The 16,449-nt window shown below is 35.4% G+C and overlaps 1 protein-coding gene across 1 annotated transcript in view; it reads right to left on the bottom strand.

Annotated features, from left to right (window-relative positions):
• LOC104575099 (RP1 axonemal microtubule associated) overlaps window positions 1–16,449 on the bottom strand; it is a 166,632-nt gene that overhangs the window by 91,439 nt on the left and 58,744 nt on the right. The window contains exons 24-25 of the mRNA XM_088540133.1: window positions 14,408–14,571; window positions 3,974–4,199 (exon numbers count right to left, since the gene is read on the bottom strand). Coding sequence (XP_088396259.1) covers window positions 3,974–4,199; window positions 14,408–14,571 — 390 coding nt within the window. The remainder of the gene's footprint in view (window positions 1–3,973; window positions 4,200–14,407; window positions 14,572–16,449) is intronic.

The following is a 16,449-nucleotide window of genomic DNA, read 5'->3' as shown; positions in this document are numbered from 1 at the left end:
AGTGTATCCAATTTTGTCAAACTTTTTCAAGCAGTTTCTTTAGGTTGATGAACAACTATAAAAGATGCTTGTGTTACTGGCTCCTGAGCTATGACTTGCTTAAATTACAAGGACAGGAGGATGCACGACACCCTGTAGCAGACAGGACAAGTTATCCCAGTAGTTAGATAAGCACAGGAGACAGATGCAACCAAGTCTGGAAGATGAAGCCAGCTAAACGCACAGCTGAGGTAGCAAGAGTCGTCATAAAAGAAATTTGCCTGATTGTAGCTTTGCAGCTTCTTGTTCATGGAAAAAAGAAAAAAAGTGAGTATCCAGCAAAACAAAAAGACACTAGAAAGTAACTTCCATCTCTGTGTCTCTTGTTTTGTTTCCTTTGAGAAACAAATCTGTTTTAAAGCCCGCAATGCCTATGTCTGCAATGGCAATGTTTCACTGCAATAAGGAAAAACAATCATAAAACTTTGAGAATTAGATCCCAATGGTCTAATCCTCCAGGTTGCAGTGGTAATTTCATTTTACTATACTGATTTAGTGACAATACACTAGCTGACAACTGGGGTGACAAAGAAGAGAAGTAGGCCCATAGTTTAAGAAAAAAAATGAAAGGGAATATTGGAAAATACATTATAAAACCAAACACTGAGCAGAAGTCAGGAATTTTTTTTTTCAACATTCTGAGAGGGACTTGTTAGATCTAGTCAAGGCTGCTCTATCTAATGTCAGGCTCATCAAAGTAATTGAAGAAAGGTCTTGAAAAAGGCAATAACTGCGATAAAGGATATAAAAAGATTAATTAATAGAGAATGTCTGGGGAAAGAACTCAGCTATAGCGCTCACTAGAAAAGAAAATGACCTTTTGGAAAATAAATGATTGAAATCTTCAAGTTGCTAAAAGGGAAACTTTAGATAAGCTCTATAATCAAATAGAAGACTCTGGAATTGAGTACGTAGATCAAACAGTTGGAACAAAGGAGGTAAAATGTTCTCCGGTAAAGGTGGGAGGATACTAAAAGGCCCTTGAAATACAATCATTAAAGTAATGTAATAATTAAGCTACAATATGGCATAGGTGCCTAATATCAGATATATTATATGATTCATTGAGTAGAATCTGCTATACAAGCACCAAATTTGGACTTTCTCAGTCCACAAAAACTTACTACTGCTAACTCTTAAGATTTTATCTTCTCTGTTTCATGACTTAGAATATTTGATGCTGTTTTTAAGCCCCATTCCCAGCTTCTGGTATCTATTGGTAGCATGAGTACATGAGCTATTTAAAAAAAATGAGAGAGAAAAAAAATGTGCTTGTTGCTTATGAAGAAACCTAAGGGCACCTAATGGCCTAATATGTAAATAAAGAACCTTTTCTTTTCTTTTTTTTTCTGGATTCATTTTCATGGGAACGTGAGTCAGGGTTTCCAAAACAGAGCATTTGATTTATTCCTGTTCACTGGTCAACTGGTCAAGAGTTATTTTGGCTCTGATCTGCGAGCAAAGCATATGTCCTTCTGAGGAGGAACACACAGACTTCAATGACCTATGGCACTTTCCTTTGGAAAACATAAACACTGAGCAAGCACTGCAGGCTGCTTTAGATGTAAGCCCAAGGTGATATGTTTGGGGAGAAGAATAAAATAATCCTAACAGTATTAAAGAATTTATCACAGAGAATAAGAAAAAGACATTTTATTTTTGCTGACTTAGTATAAATTATTGTCCCAGTGTTAGTTTTTTCAAAGTCCACTGAAGGGTAACGTAATCATTATTTTCGAATTTTAGTTAAGAGGAGGTATATGCAAGAGAAATATAACTTTAGACAGGATACCATATAATTGTCAGCTTCTTGAAGTGGCTACACAAACAGTCAGAAAAAATAGGGAAAATTGACAAGGCGATATGTTTGGATAGAAAAGAAAGGATTTCAGAGAGGATGTTAAATACAAATGTTATAATCAGGAAATCACTTAAGATTTGAAGAAGAGAATTAAACTAGAAAAGAGAAAGAAGGTAAGGAACCAAAAAATGCCTCCAAGGTGTCAGGATTTTTTGGAGGTGTATAGTTTTTGGATGCAGAAAGGGAAAAGCAGGATAAGGGAAAAGTTACTCTTTCTTCTGAGGGAGAATTAGGGTTATATATTGTCAAAGAACAGCAGTAAAAAAAAAAACAAGGCATCCTGAGTTTATCTTATATTTGTTCATTTTGTTTAAAGTTTCTGCAAATCACTTTTATAATTGAATGCCTCTAGAAGATACTAGATTGAATTGAAAGTACAGCAGACAAATTAACAAGTCATTTCTGATTGTCATTAAGTAATAAGTAATACATCATTTGTTCTGCTGGAGAAACTGATTTGATGTGGTTTGTCCAGTACATACAGCAATTACTCTTTACAAGCGAAATGCAAATGGATAATGTTTCATTTGCTTGTTCATGAGAAGCTAAATGGGAAAGCCTTGGGAGGTCTTGCACAGTTTTTAATGATTTTTCTATTTAAATTAGCCTAAAATCAATATTTAATTTGTAGCAATAAGGTTACAATTTCAGAAAATTCCCAAATCCATTATAATGTATATTTTCTTAAAACATCGAGAAGTATATTTTAAAAAAGATAATGCCCCTTCCAAAGCAAAGAAAGATACAGTAGATGCACCATAAAAAAAACTAAATAAATATGCTATTTTTCAAATATTCTCAGGCTTTGATATCACTTACTTGATTTTTTACTGCATTTTACCTTGCTCCATTATTTGCAACCAAGCAAATGGAGTGTACCTATGAGAATATTAGTACTTTTCTATTTAAGGTATTTCTGACTATATAATGCTGATTTGAGTTCTTTATGATGAATTAATTGCTGAGACAACTTAATTGGCTTCTGCGCTATTTTTCTGTTGCACAGATATGTGATATTTATGCCACTGGACGAACTCAGTGGTGGTACTATGGCATATGTTAATCATAGGGTCTGGTTTTCCCTGATTAAATTCACTAAATGTTCTATGGAATAAGAAAAAGAATGCAGAGGAGGGAAGTAGACTGGCACATATGTGTTTCTAAGTATTTTATGGCCTTTGTAACAGTGGAAGTCACTCGTCCTTTCCGGCCTTAAAACCCGTACAAAAACATCTCATTACCAGTATTGATGACTCATTGAGAAAATTATATTATCTTGAAGTTTTTCACTTGTTTGTTCTTTTCTTGTGAAATGATTTGGTTGTTACTAAGTGCATGATGTCCCTTTTGTATGTTGAATTGTTCCTGCAATACTCACTACGTTCTATTCAATACAGTTTGCCTGAATGATAGCACAGATAAGATCTGCCACTACCAGACAGTATCTACCAGCTGCATCATTGCTGTCCTGTTAATATCAAGAGAATTCTGTAAAAAAAACCCTATTGTGTTAAATGTGCTAAAAGATTATGTGGTCTCCAGGTTCCTTTGTAGAAGCCCAGGGCTTTTAAAAGAATTACTTGATATGGCCTATTTCTTGCTTTACTTGAAGAGCACAGACTGTCATCATCAAGCTTTTGAGGTCTCAATAGTGCCACTCTGTATTTAGCTGTTTCCATGTTTATAGCTGTGATTCAAGTCTGATTTAGAAAACATGTGTGTAAGCTTGTTATAAAGAACTGCTTGTCACTTGACATACCTTGATATCACAGCTTCCTGCTACATGTGTACAGGCTACTTGCTCTAAAATATTTGCCAATGATTTAGGGTTATTTTCAGAGTTAGAGGGGAAGGATAGCTTGGTCACAGCTATGGGCGTTGTAGGGAAGAAAGGAACGTAGTAAAATGAACACTTCCCATCTCTGTGGAAGTAGAAAGCTGCTTGTAGTGGAAGGGATGGTTTATGTTTCTGCTGGTTTCTGGGAAGTTCTTATCTGGAAGAAGCATGAAAAGCTGTCATATGCTCACAGGACATGACTAGTGACTATGTGATCTAAAATACTCAGTACATACATGGCAAAAGCTCCTTTGTGGGATTTTTAATTGCCACTTCTCTCCACGTGTCCCCATCATCCTTGTCTTCAGCAAGCCAACTCTCTACGGGGAGACAAATCTCCTGATCAGAAAGAGGGACTACTCTTTGAAGTCTGACTTCCTCCAGGTACCATCCAGGATCATCTCCAGTGTTGTCATGGCCAATGCGAATTTTATATAGCTGCCCAAGATCCCTAAGATTAATCTGCAATGAAAAAAAAAAAAAGGTTTAATAATTTCTAACGTAATATTTCAGCAATCTCCTTTCACCATGTGTGCAAGCTAAGCATGTAACTACATGTAATCAAGAGTTCTGCTCTTAAGAAAATGAAGCTTTAATATACAACAAATTTCAGAGCAATCATACTGAGGCATATGAAACAGTCTGCAAGAATAATTTAATTGACTTCAGTATTGTGTCATCCAAAATGGTTAAAGGGCTCAAACAATTCAGTTTGGTTTTAGCTCTCTTGACAGAATCCAGACTGTAGAGCAGTGGTGTAAACCAGTATTTCTGTACAAATACTTTAACAAACAGAAGTTTTTTCAGTTAGAGCCGCATGAAGCAATATATTTTGCAGCCTATACAGTTACCATCAGCAGCACTCCATTAACTATTCCTGCCACTTATCAGTCTGCTGCGGCCCACTTTTCTCTTTGTCTTCTATTTCTATGTGCATTAGTGTCAGGGTTAACTGTTTCTGAAGTGCTGACGCCACACTGCAGCAAATTTAAACAATAAAACATGACTATATCACTTCGAATACTGCAGCCCTGAAAGAAGAACCACTTCATTTCAGTCTGCAGAAGTTTCCTGAGCAATGCTGATGACAGGAACCTAAACATAAAAGTGAGGTTAACTACTTTCTACACTCTCATGTTCAGTAATGGGTTTGATGGCTCATGGTACAGAGGAAAAATCATAGTGAATAAAAGAACAAAAACAGTTGATCATCTTATACCATTATACCAATTTACTACTGCTTATCATCAAAAACAAAAAACAAACAAACAAACAACAAAAAAAAAAACAAGGAAACAGAGCCATAATGATGAAAAAAAATTAACTAAAATTTGTGTTTGCTCTGGAAAGTAATATTAATAAATCTGAACAGTAAGAGCTTTCCCCTCACTGTTTTTTGCAAGTGCAAATTTGCACTGGGAAATTTTCACATAAAATTAATGTTCTTTTTCTCTGTAGGACAGTTCTGTGGGGTGGCTAGTAAAATAGTTTTTTCTTATGTATGAGGACAACAGTTATGTCTGATTATATGCTAAAAAGTGAAGACATATCTTCTTAATTATATTAATCGCATATAGGGTATGCTAAAGTTCTTGTTCAGGAGGAAATCTAAAATGGCAGATATATTTCTAAGTTGATCAACAAAGAGTTTCAGTGCTGTAGCTGATGTTTGGTAGAGCACTGGTACATTGGAAAGAACAGCACACAAAAATAAACAGATATGGCATAAATGATCAAGGAATGAAAACATGAAGAAACAATTTGAAATAGCAGAAGAAAATGATGAAACACATTCATCACAATGCTGGGTCTTCCTGTTACTGGATAAGGAACATAGCAATCATTCAAACTTGATTAAAAAGTTTCAGGAAAAATCAGTGCAGAATAGATGATCTGTCCAGGCTGTTAAGTTTCTCTGGAAGATATTCCTAGTTGCAAACAGTTCAGTTAGATTCTGTGAAGTTCGGGTTAACATCTCACAAATTTCCCGTGTTTGTGTCTTTTCTATGTCCTCTATCCCTCCATAATACTTACACTCTAACAGAGGCAACAATATGAACAAATTAAAAGTTATGCTCGTGTGTTAACTGCCTATTTCTCCAAAGTGTCAAGTCATATGTACTTGACTAGTAGGGATGAAGAGTAGAAGGCATCATTTCATGCTATATTCACAAATTACTAGATTTTGTGAACATAACTTATGCAGGAGATAGGGCAGTTAAAGACCATGGTATATTTGTGAGTCTGAAAGTCCCTTTAAAAAATTCTGAAAAACACTACTGAACTAAAAAACATGCTTAATAATGGTTCCTGACAAATGCTTTAAGGAATTTTTCATGCCAAAAAATCATGTCCATCTTTGGTAGAAATTAAGGCAATGTATCAATGATGTCAATGGCAAAGAGCAAATCAGTTGTATGTGATCTTTTAGAAGACATATAAGAGCATTGCAGATTTAGTTTCAGCTCCTGTTGTATATTTGGAAGTTGAAACAATTTATCTTGCTGTCATATCAGATATCACATTGATCTGTGAGTGGTATTGACTTACTAACATGATACTTTTTGCCAATTGGCATCCTGTCAAATGTATGTCATATTTTGCTCTTGCAGTGAAATGCAAATGAAAATCTTCTCACAACAATATTCTTCTGCCAGGATAAGCACTATATGTTGAGGTTGCTCCTTCATTTCCAGTATTGACTACATCATCTTGAACTTCTGCATGACTTGGACAAAAACTGGCATTTATAAATCTACTTTTGTGCCCAGAACATTCTGCAAACTGTTGCAGAGCAAACTTGACTTTGTTGCTCTAGTAAACAAGCTGCTTAGAAAAAAACTTAGCTATTTTCTATTATGGCACCATGGCTGCAAAAGTAATATTCAGTTTTATATGGAACTAACCTTTCTGACAGAAATGTGATAAATGACAATGCAGAGAAGAAAGGAAGGGTCCCATGACTAAAGCACAAGTCTGGAAATTAGGCTACTATGTTCTATTCCTAGCCTAGCTTCAGGTATCCCGAGAAACATCACACCAGCCCTCTGTGCTTTACTTTTTTAATTTTACAAGGACAACACTTACCCATCTCTCACAGGGACACTGCAAAGCTTTGTTCATAAACTTCAAGATTTTCAGAGAGAAGACAAAAGTCAAAAATCTGTTCTTTTATTTTTCTAAAATATTCTGTCTGTTTCAAGGTACATTGTGATTCCCCATCCCTTGATTGGCAGGCTGAAAATAATGGATCATAATTCTCTCAGCTAACAGCAATGTTAGTGCTTTTGCTCAGGGATAATGTGATGTCATTACAGCTGTCTAGTATCTCTTTGATATGGCTATGCAATTTCTGTTGACACTAGTGGAAGTTATACAGGCACAAGAAGGGAAGAATAGCAACAGTTTGCTCAGCGAGTATGTTGTTAATCTATCAAAGAACAGAGACAATAAAGACACTCCTCCTCTACATTGTAATCAGATGTTGCAAGGCCCTCAAACTTCTCAAATATCAAGGAAGCACAGAGATGGAATAATTATTTATTCAGGATATGTCTGTGGCCCTAAACAAACTTGCTAGAGTCCTAGCAACATTACACCTGAGTTAGCACAACAGTCTTTTAGACTAATCAATCCTGCTTCTCAAGGCATACTTGTTCTGGTGAGCACTGAAGTGTTGCGGCAAAACTAGCAGCTTGAGCTTAATCTTTGCCAATCTCCAGGAAAAAAAAAAAAAAAAGAGCTGGCAAAATCATCAGACGGCAAGAATTTCTCATACAAAGCATAAGGTCAAAGTACCATTGAGCGTTCAAAGGTCAACTTATAAAAACACAAAAATTTGTTTTAAACTGCGCCACCCCCCCCCCTCCGAACTTCTTCTGCTTGCATACAGTAGAATTTGTATCTGGCTATAAAATAATGGTTATCATACAATTTAAATGTTAACGTTTCTGGAGAAAGAATTTGTGATTCTGATGTGGCTTATGCCAGCCATGCATAGGTCATAAACAAGATCTAAACTCCTGCGGAGTTAACGAACAAGGGTGTAGAAACACAGATATCTCATTTAGGTAATGGGATCTAGAAATCAAACCTGTCAGATATGCTGATCTTCTTCGGGCTTGCCTATTAGAGCATATTCTGACAAGCACTAACTTCCTGCTCTTCATAGCATAAAGTTTTACACAGTACTTAAATCACCATTTAGAGTTCATCTGTCAGTTGACTGTGAAACCCTGTCTTATGTGTTAGCTTTCTGGTTTGAATTGTGTCATATTCTGCGAGAGAGAGTCTCAAAAGGATGGGCAGTTTGACCTTATACAGACCTTACTTATGTGAGATAGTCTGTCAACACTTATTAGCCTTAATTATATCATTGTGATACAATGACAGTAGGAATTCCATTTTTTCATCATTTTTCTTTGCCACTACAAGCAATAAATACGTATCAGTATGAACGCTCATAACATTTTATAGTATTGGTATCAATACATATTATATAAAGAATGGGCACCATTTCAAAAGGTGAATATCAATATTTGCATCACAATTTAATCAAATTTAGCCTGCTGAACAGGCTAAACAACTATGCGTTTTGCATCACTATTATTTGCCACTTGCACAAGCAGAGGACTCATTCTCCTCATACTGAAGGCAATGGTAACATTTTCACTAACCTGTGCATTACAAAACTTGCTCATATTTTTTGAAATTGAAGTTTAACAAAGCTCATATTTTACAATATGTTCCTAAATTGGAATCCAGATTTATTAGCAAGAAATTCATCTTGAATAGGATACAAGGACTAAATTTTAAATTTGTTTGTAAATAAGCTAGGCAAATACTTTTTCCAGTCCCTAGCACAAATATGATATTTTCAGTGAAGTCAATATGACATATTTTCATGTACTTGAGATGTTTAAGTGAAAAGTGAAGAGAGAGCTCTTTAGTTTAACAAGACTGTTTAGTGGAAAAATATATCAGTAAAAGGACAGATAGGCAATATATATAATGACTCCACTTCTCTTTTATGTAGCAGAGGAAGGAAGATACAGATGCTTTTCTGTTGTACAGAAAGTACCCTGCAATTTCTTTGAAATAAACTCAGGCTAGTATGAAAATCATTTGGATACATCAGGAGTAACTACACTGAAAACTACTCTTCAGGAGCAGCTATACTGAAATGCCAGGGTCTAAGGCAACTGCCAGAGGCTATGCTTAACAGATAGTTATGAATTTTATGTAAGGCAATCTCATCAACAGAATTTCAGAAAAGTCATGTGCTGCAGTAGATTTCCCAACAGTAACAAAATCATGGACTACATTAGTTCAATGTCTGACATATGAAGAGACTAGATAAATCTTTGGAAGCAGAAGATATTTCTACATTTGAGCACACAGCTGGCAAACACTGCCAAAAATATCATACCTAATGTACCAGCAAAGCACCCAGGGTCCACCCATGATGCTTGTATTTTCCAGATGTCTGAACTTAGCCAGTTCTTGAATTGTGGCCAGTGAACTTGGCACAGTTACCCATTAAGTCATGTTGCAGGAATTCCCATCAAAACTTAACAGTCTCTTGAAATACAAGGATATGGTCATGTTAAGAAGTAAATTTAACAAAAAAAAAATCGACATTTTTTCCACCTTCATACTCTTTGTCAAAAAAATAATCTGGATATATAAATAGTGCACATTGTACAGTGACACTTAAACACTTTCTTTTCCAGTTCACCTGACTTCCTTTTATCTTACAGATGTTTCAATAGCCCTACTCACTTTACCTTCCCACATTATAACAACAAACTAATATTTATTAAAATGGATGTAAAATACCAAAATACAGTTACCAGTTTACTTAGGAAAAGGAAATGTCACACTGCTATATGATAACTAAGAATACCAGCGTACAGCTTGTTTTTTCCACAAATAATAGAAAAAAATAACAATAATAATACTAAAGTTCTGGAAGGAATTAAAAACACCGTCTACCCCAGGATTTTAACCAGAATACAAACCAGCCTAGGTTGTAATAAAGCTCAGCAAAGGCCAAGCCATGTAAAAAAAAAATAAGCTCTGCTTAGCCTTCACCACATATATGTACATCAGACTAACAGAATGATTCTGTGTTAGGACACGAACAACTTACACATGAAGAACTGATGCATTGTAAGAAAGATTATGTTGCTGCACATGGAGTAACACTTCAAAGTGTTATTATGTGTCTAAATGAGGATTCATTTAAGAAAAGGTACATACGAGGTGGTCATCTCTGTTCATAACCTAGGATCAGGATTAGATTGCTGATCCACTCTCCATTTGATGAGGTGATTCTGTAACAACTTGGCAAGTCACAGAGACCCAGTGGCCTCTGGCCTCTGTCATTTTTGTGGTTATCCAGCTGTATTTATCATTCAGACATGAGTGATAAATATGCACTGAAAAGAAAAAAAGAAAAAGAAAAAGAAAAAGGAAAAGGAAAAGAAAAAGAAAAAGAAAAAGAAAAAGAAAAAGAAAAAGAAAAAGAAAAAGAAAAAGAAAAAGAAAAAGAAAAAGAAAAAGAAAAAGAAAAAGAAAAAGAAAAAGAAAAAGAAAAAGAAAAAGAAAAAGAAAAGGCAAAAGAAAAAGAAAAAGAAAAAGAAAAAGAAAAAGAAAAAGAAAAAGAAAAAGAAAAAGAAAAAGAAAAAGAAAAAGAAAAAGAAAAAGAAAAAGAAAAAGGAAAAGGAAAAGAAAAAGGAAAAGGAAAAGAAAAAGGAAAAGAAAAAAAGGAAAAGAAAAAGAAAAAGAAAAAGAAAAAGAAAAAGGAAAAGGAAAAGAAAAAGGAAAAGGAAAAGAAAAAGGAAAAGGAAAAGGAAAAGGAAAAGGAAAAGGAAAAGAAGAAGAAAAGGAAAAAGAAAAAGAAAAAGAAAAAGAAAAAGAAAAAGAAAAAGAAAAAGAAAAAGAAAAAGGAAAAGGAAAAGGAAAAGGAAAAGGAAAAGAAAAAGGAAAAGAAAAAAAGGAAAAGAAAAAGAAAAAGAACAAAAACAAGAACAAGAAAAAGAAAAGGAAAAAGAAAAAGAAAAAGGAAAAGGAAAAGGAAAAGGAAAAGGAAAAGGAAAAGGAAAAGAAGAAGAAAAGGAAAAAGAAAAAGAAAAAGAAAAAGAAAAAGAAAAAGAAAAAGAAAAAGAAAAAGAAAAAGAAAAAGAAAAAGAAAAAGAAAAAGAAAAAGAAAAAGAAAAAGAAAAAGAAAAAGAAAAAGAAAAAGAAAAAGAAGAAAAGGAAAAGGAACAGGAAAAAGAAAAAGAAAAAAATTCTAACAGTCACTGCTACAGTGTTTCTCCATGACAATGCAGATTAGTGTGAGCATATCTGAACTACTCACTTTCTGCTCTAGCTTCCTAAAGACTCAAGTACCTTTGTTTACATCTTCTTGATGTAGAGAAAGCCTGGTTTCTTTATAAATATCCTGGCTGCTTTAGGAAGAGGGTACCTATCAGGTCAAAGGTGATGATTATTCCCCTCTACTCAGAATTGGTGTGTTGTGTGTCTAGTTTGGGCAAGAGAAGGGGAGTAAAGATGGAGCAGGATGCTTTTCAGTGATATCCATTGAATGGACAAGAGGCAATGCATACGAACAGAAATATAAGATATTCCACTTAAACATCATTAAAAATATTATTTTTGGTGAAGATTGTCAAACAGTGGAACATTTTGCCCAGACAACTGGGATAATATCTGTGGACATATTCAAAATCTAATTGGACAATGTCCTCAGCAACCTTCTCTAGAGGACCCAGCTTTGAGCAGGGGGTTTAGACTAGACAATCTCCAGACATTTCTTCCAGCCTCAACTTTTCTGTGATTCTGTGGTATTCAATGCCATCAACTTAAATATATCTGGGTTGAGAAACAGATTCAACATGCCTTGTAGTAAGAAATGCCCTACAGTTCCCAGTGAAAATCATTTTTTCTGAAGGTGGAGCTTTTAAAGGGCTGTCAAGGATTTGTCCGTAACACGTCCATAACAAGTAAAGGCCATCACCTTTATCATCTTCTGTTTCAATGCAAAGCATCCTGATCTCACCTTGCCTAGCATAAGCATTATGATCCCTACACTGTATAAAATGTATATTATTTCCACAGGGCCACATAATTACAGAATGGCTGAGTTTGGAAGGGACCTATGGAGATCAGCTAGTCCAACCCCTCTGCGCCGGCAGCTAGACCATATTGCCCAGGACCCTGCTCAGATGGCTTGGGAGTATCTCTGATGAACGGAGGCTCTACAAACTCACTGGGCAACCTGTTCTGGTGATAAGTCACCCTCACAGTAAAAAAGGTTTCTTTACATTCAGATAGAGCTTCCTGTGTTTCAATTTGTGCCCACTGCTTCTTGTTCTGTCACTTGGCACCACTGAAATGAGTCTGGGCCCATCCTCTTTACACTCTCCCCACTCTTCTGCACATTCCCGCCTCAGCCTTCTCTTCTGCAGGCTAAACAATCCTGAACAATCCCAGCTATTTCAGAATATTCTCATATGAAAGATGCTTCAGTCTCTCACTGAATAGCCCTTCAGTGGACTTAATCCACTAGTTCCATGTCTATCTTACCCTGGGAGCCCAGAACCGGACACAGTGCTCCAAGTATGGCTCCACCAGATCTGAGTAGAGCAGAAGGATCACCTCCTTTGACCTGTTGGCAATGCTAAATATCAGTACTCTTTGGGTTTGGTAGCCCAAACAATAGGTAGCCAATAGACTGATTTTAAGAGCAAGGCTAGAGAAAACAAGCCACACACATTAGCCACACTACTTGATTCTGAAAAATTCTCATATACTGAGGTGATGGAAGGCATAAGAATGTGAATAGGCTAGAAAATGGCTGAGGAGAAAGCAGGCAAGAGCTCATAAGTGAAGATATAAAATGCATTTGAGTCCACAGTATGGACAGATAGCAGAGATAAAAATGTAGTCTTAATAAAGGACACCAAAGTCAGAAAAAAACAAACAAAAAAAAAATCCCAAAGCCTATCAAGGTGGACTAAACAGACCGCATACCTGGATGCGAGGAGAGACCCAAGAGAGATACAGGTTTTTTTGTTGTTTTTGTTTTTAATGTTTCCATTTTGGACTTCTGTTGTCATCAAGTAGAAAAAGTTTTTACAGAAAAACAGCTGAAAAAATATACCTGAAATTGAGTAAAGGGACCTAAAATTCTCACAAGGTCTCCCTACCTTACGAGGGAAAAATGGAAGTATATAGTACTCCAGGCTGAAAAATTACAGAACAAGTAGTATCATGCCCATTCACACTCATTTCTTGAAGATAAGTTAATTTGCTTTTTCCTTCAAGGTTGGCGATGAACTTAAGGTCCTTTTACATGTTTTTATTGAAATTGGCTAAATTTTGCTTCATGCACAGCCTATAATTGATGGAGACAGTTTTACATACTACTGCTATTTATCTCAGTAAGGAATGAGGTTCAAGTGGTTATTGAATATACTTAGTAGAGAGATGGTAGAGAGATGGATAGTTTCAAGTAGAGTTAAAGTCAGTGTGATGGCCATTTTAGGCTGCCTTAAGCATATCTGTCGAAAAGCCTGGGTTGCTCAAAGTTTTGTCCAACTGTTTTTGGACATAAAAGGCTATAAAAACGCCATTTTGGTGCTTGTGGTCACTTTTGTAACCTCACTTTGCAAGAAAATCTCACTGAGCTCATTAAAGGCTTTTATTTTGACAACTAGAGGAAAGACATGAAAATGGCTTTGTTTCAACCTATTTTTAGAATGCCATTTTTCCCCCATTGCTTCTCGTTTTATTTTAGACATTTCATTTTTGATTGAGGAAACAATGAATATGAATGCAGAGTACAAGAATGAAAGACGTGCAGTGAAAAACATGACAAATTCTAACAAGGCAGTTTCTAAAGGGAAGAGTGTCAATTATTAATGCATAGATTATTTAAAACAGTTGATGATTTTATTTAAACTGAAAGAAACCAAAATGAAAAAAATGACAAGTTTCTACATATAAATTCACCACATGATGCAATGAAACATAAGGTGCACTTCACGAAATTCCATGGGTAAGTTTATACTCTGAATTGGAAAACCAAAATAAAATAACACAAAGAAACTTCCTCTGTCATATCTGCCAGTAATTCTCCATCATTTGTTTATTATCTATGAATAATTTCATTCTAAATTACATTCCTTAGCCTCAATGATTGCAACATCCTGAAGAGCTAAAAGAATTGAAGAAACTTACAGGAACAACAGGAGCTAGGAGAAGTGCTGGGAAATACCATGCTTCTGAAGCATTTCTCAGAAAACAGTCTAGATTCCCTGAGCTCGCCAAAGAGGAGTGATTTGACTCTTCCAGGCCATAGCTAGGACTATTTAGTTAGTATCAGCAGAAGAAAGAACAGACAAAGAAAAATTTTTTTAGTAGAACCTCAGCCATACAAGGCAGATTCTGAAAGACATATTTGCTTCTGTGTAATTTTAAATACTCCTCTAATTCGAATTTCACTGTCATAAAATTCTGGCACTCCCTCAGAAATGCTTCATGAAGTGAAAGAAAATCCAAATCCTTTTACATTCATATTGCTTTGAGTTCTCTTTATTATAACGATTATCCACTTTTGAGAAAAGCTATTTTGCATATATCTTAAATTCTTCATACTATACCTTAAAAGTGTCAGCACTGTTGGGATTAAACAGCTGGTGTTTCCCAGACCCCAAAATAATAGGACCAGAAGCTTTGTTTTCTCCATACGCATAAAGGGACACTGTTGCTGTTGTTCCAGCTGTTTCAAAATCCCCAGTGACCACAGTAATCTTCCACTCTCCTTCTGAAAAATAAAAATCAAATCAAAACTCTTCTATTGCTGTAACTGAGACACAGCAACTTACGCAGATAATAGAAAAAAAAGGCATTGTTTAGCCTTGAAACAGCAACTACTATGTACCTAAAAAGTAAGAGTGCTGGCAAAGGCCACATAAGACTGGCTAAATACCAAATCTTCCAAATTCTTCTTAGATAGAGCATGACTTTAATATCCTGCAAACCTGCTAAACCTGTAAAGCAGGAAAAATGACCACAGGCCCTAGTGACATTCCTGGAAACATCATAAATAAAAAAAAGAATCATCCTCCAGACTGGATTAATTACATCTCTAAAACAGAAATGAGACAGGAAAAACAACACAATCAGAACAACACAACTAAGAAAATTTTCTCTTAATTTTACAGTTTTAACATTACATTAATGTTATTATGTGATGTCTACAAGGGCTCTGTTTGCTTAGATGGAGACATGACATTGAGATTATCATGAAAAAAACATGGTGTTGGAGAAAATTCTGCCACAAGAAGAAAATCTTAAGAAAATCAATTTATATAAAGCTTCCCTGACACTAAAATGTCATCTCTGTTCCCATACAATGCATATAAGTTATCTGAATAGCTGAAAGAAGCTTAATGCAAATCTCAGTTGAAAAAAATATTTGTAATTGGAAGATGCATTTATCCATCTAAAAAGCTGGGATTGCATGCACATAGAAAGCTGTCTAGTAATGTCTGCACAAATTAAATCTGATGTATGACAAAAGTATTTATTTTGGGCCAGCCTCATTATCCCTTAACTATTCGTCCCACTAGGACTGTAGTGGTGCAGAAAATTTTATCTCCTGTTTTCCAAATGTTCGAGGTCTGATTGGTTCTTGATTTCCACTCTCATGGTTTTATCTGTAGACACATTTTCTTGATGAAGGAACTCTACTGACAAGTTGCGTAAAGATCAGTGTTAATTAGAATGGTAGAATAGCAGAAGGTGGAGTCAAAGTCAGCAACAGATAGGGGTAATTCTGCCCGCAAAGGGAACATAGCTACAAAAGAAAACAAACAAACAAACAAAAGAAAAAAACAAAACAAACAAACAAACAAAAAACCCCCATCAAACCAAAAAAAAAGAAACAGCTGGAAATCTTTGGCTAGAAAATAATGCTCAGTGCATAAAAACTCATGAAGAATGATACAAAGAATAAAACAAGGCACACCATTCCTCTAGTCCAATGAAAAACTCAACATTCTTTGGGAAGCAAATATCCATTTTAAAACAGCCAAAATATATTTTTGGTTGGCTTGTACATTGCCTGGTTTATAGTACCTCAAGTGGTTTGGATAGACTTTCCTATTCTATTAGGCTAAGTCTCTTTTCTTTTAATTTACGCAGGTTTAAAACAACTGGTTGGTACTCTTGCCTTCAAAGGCTGTGTGTGCTAACAATTGGCATGCAAAATACAATTCTCAGATTCAAAATGGAGCCAAACTTCCTCAAAAACATGATAAAAAGAATTTTTTTCATTCCTCTACTGATTTGGTGGCTTTTTTCTTCTGGAAACAGAAAGCTTTCTATTTGAAGGACAACATCGAAATAGGAGAAGGATCTTAAAAGTTCCTTCTTGATGCCAAAAATCCTCGTGGAACACTAAGTAGTAGCAACACATTGGTCATATTCTCTTTGCCATAGAAAGCTAGTATTCACTCTGGAATTGGTGAAAGACCAATACTTCCTTAATGGCAACAAGGCTGCATATCTACAGGAGAAATGAACAGGGGAAAAAAAAAAAAGTGTAATTAGGTGATATTCCATAAGCATACATGGAGGAAAGGTGCAATCTAACACAATGAATGGCCTCCAGGATATCAGAAAAATGGTAACTTAACTC

This window comes from Tinamus guttatus, unplaced genomic scaffold (genome assembly GCF_059628265.1).
Source record: "Tinamus guttatus ecotype Peru unplaced genomic scaffold, ASM5962826v1 Tinamus_guttatus_pri_ptg000056l, whole genome shotgun sequence".
NCBI lineage: Eukaryota > Metazoa > Chordata > Aves > Tinamiformes > Tinamidae > Tinamus > Tinamus guttatus.
The sequence above is the reverse complement of the archived record's forward strand: the minus strand, read 5'-3'. Positions and strand labels throughout refer to the sequence as shown.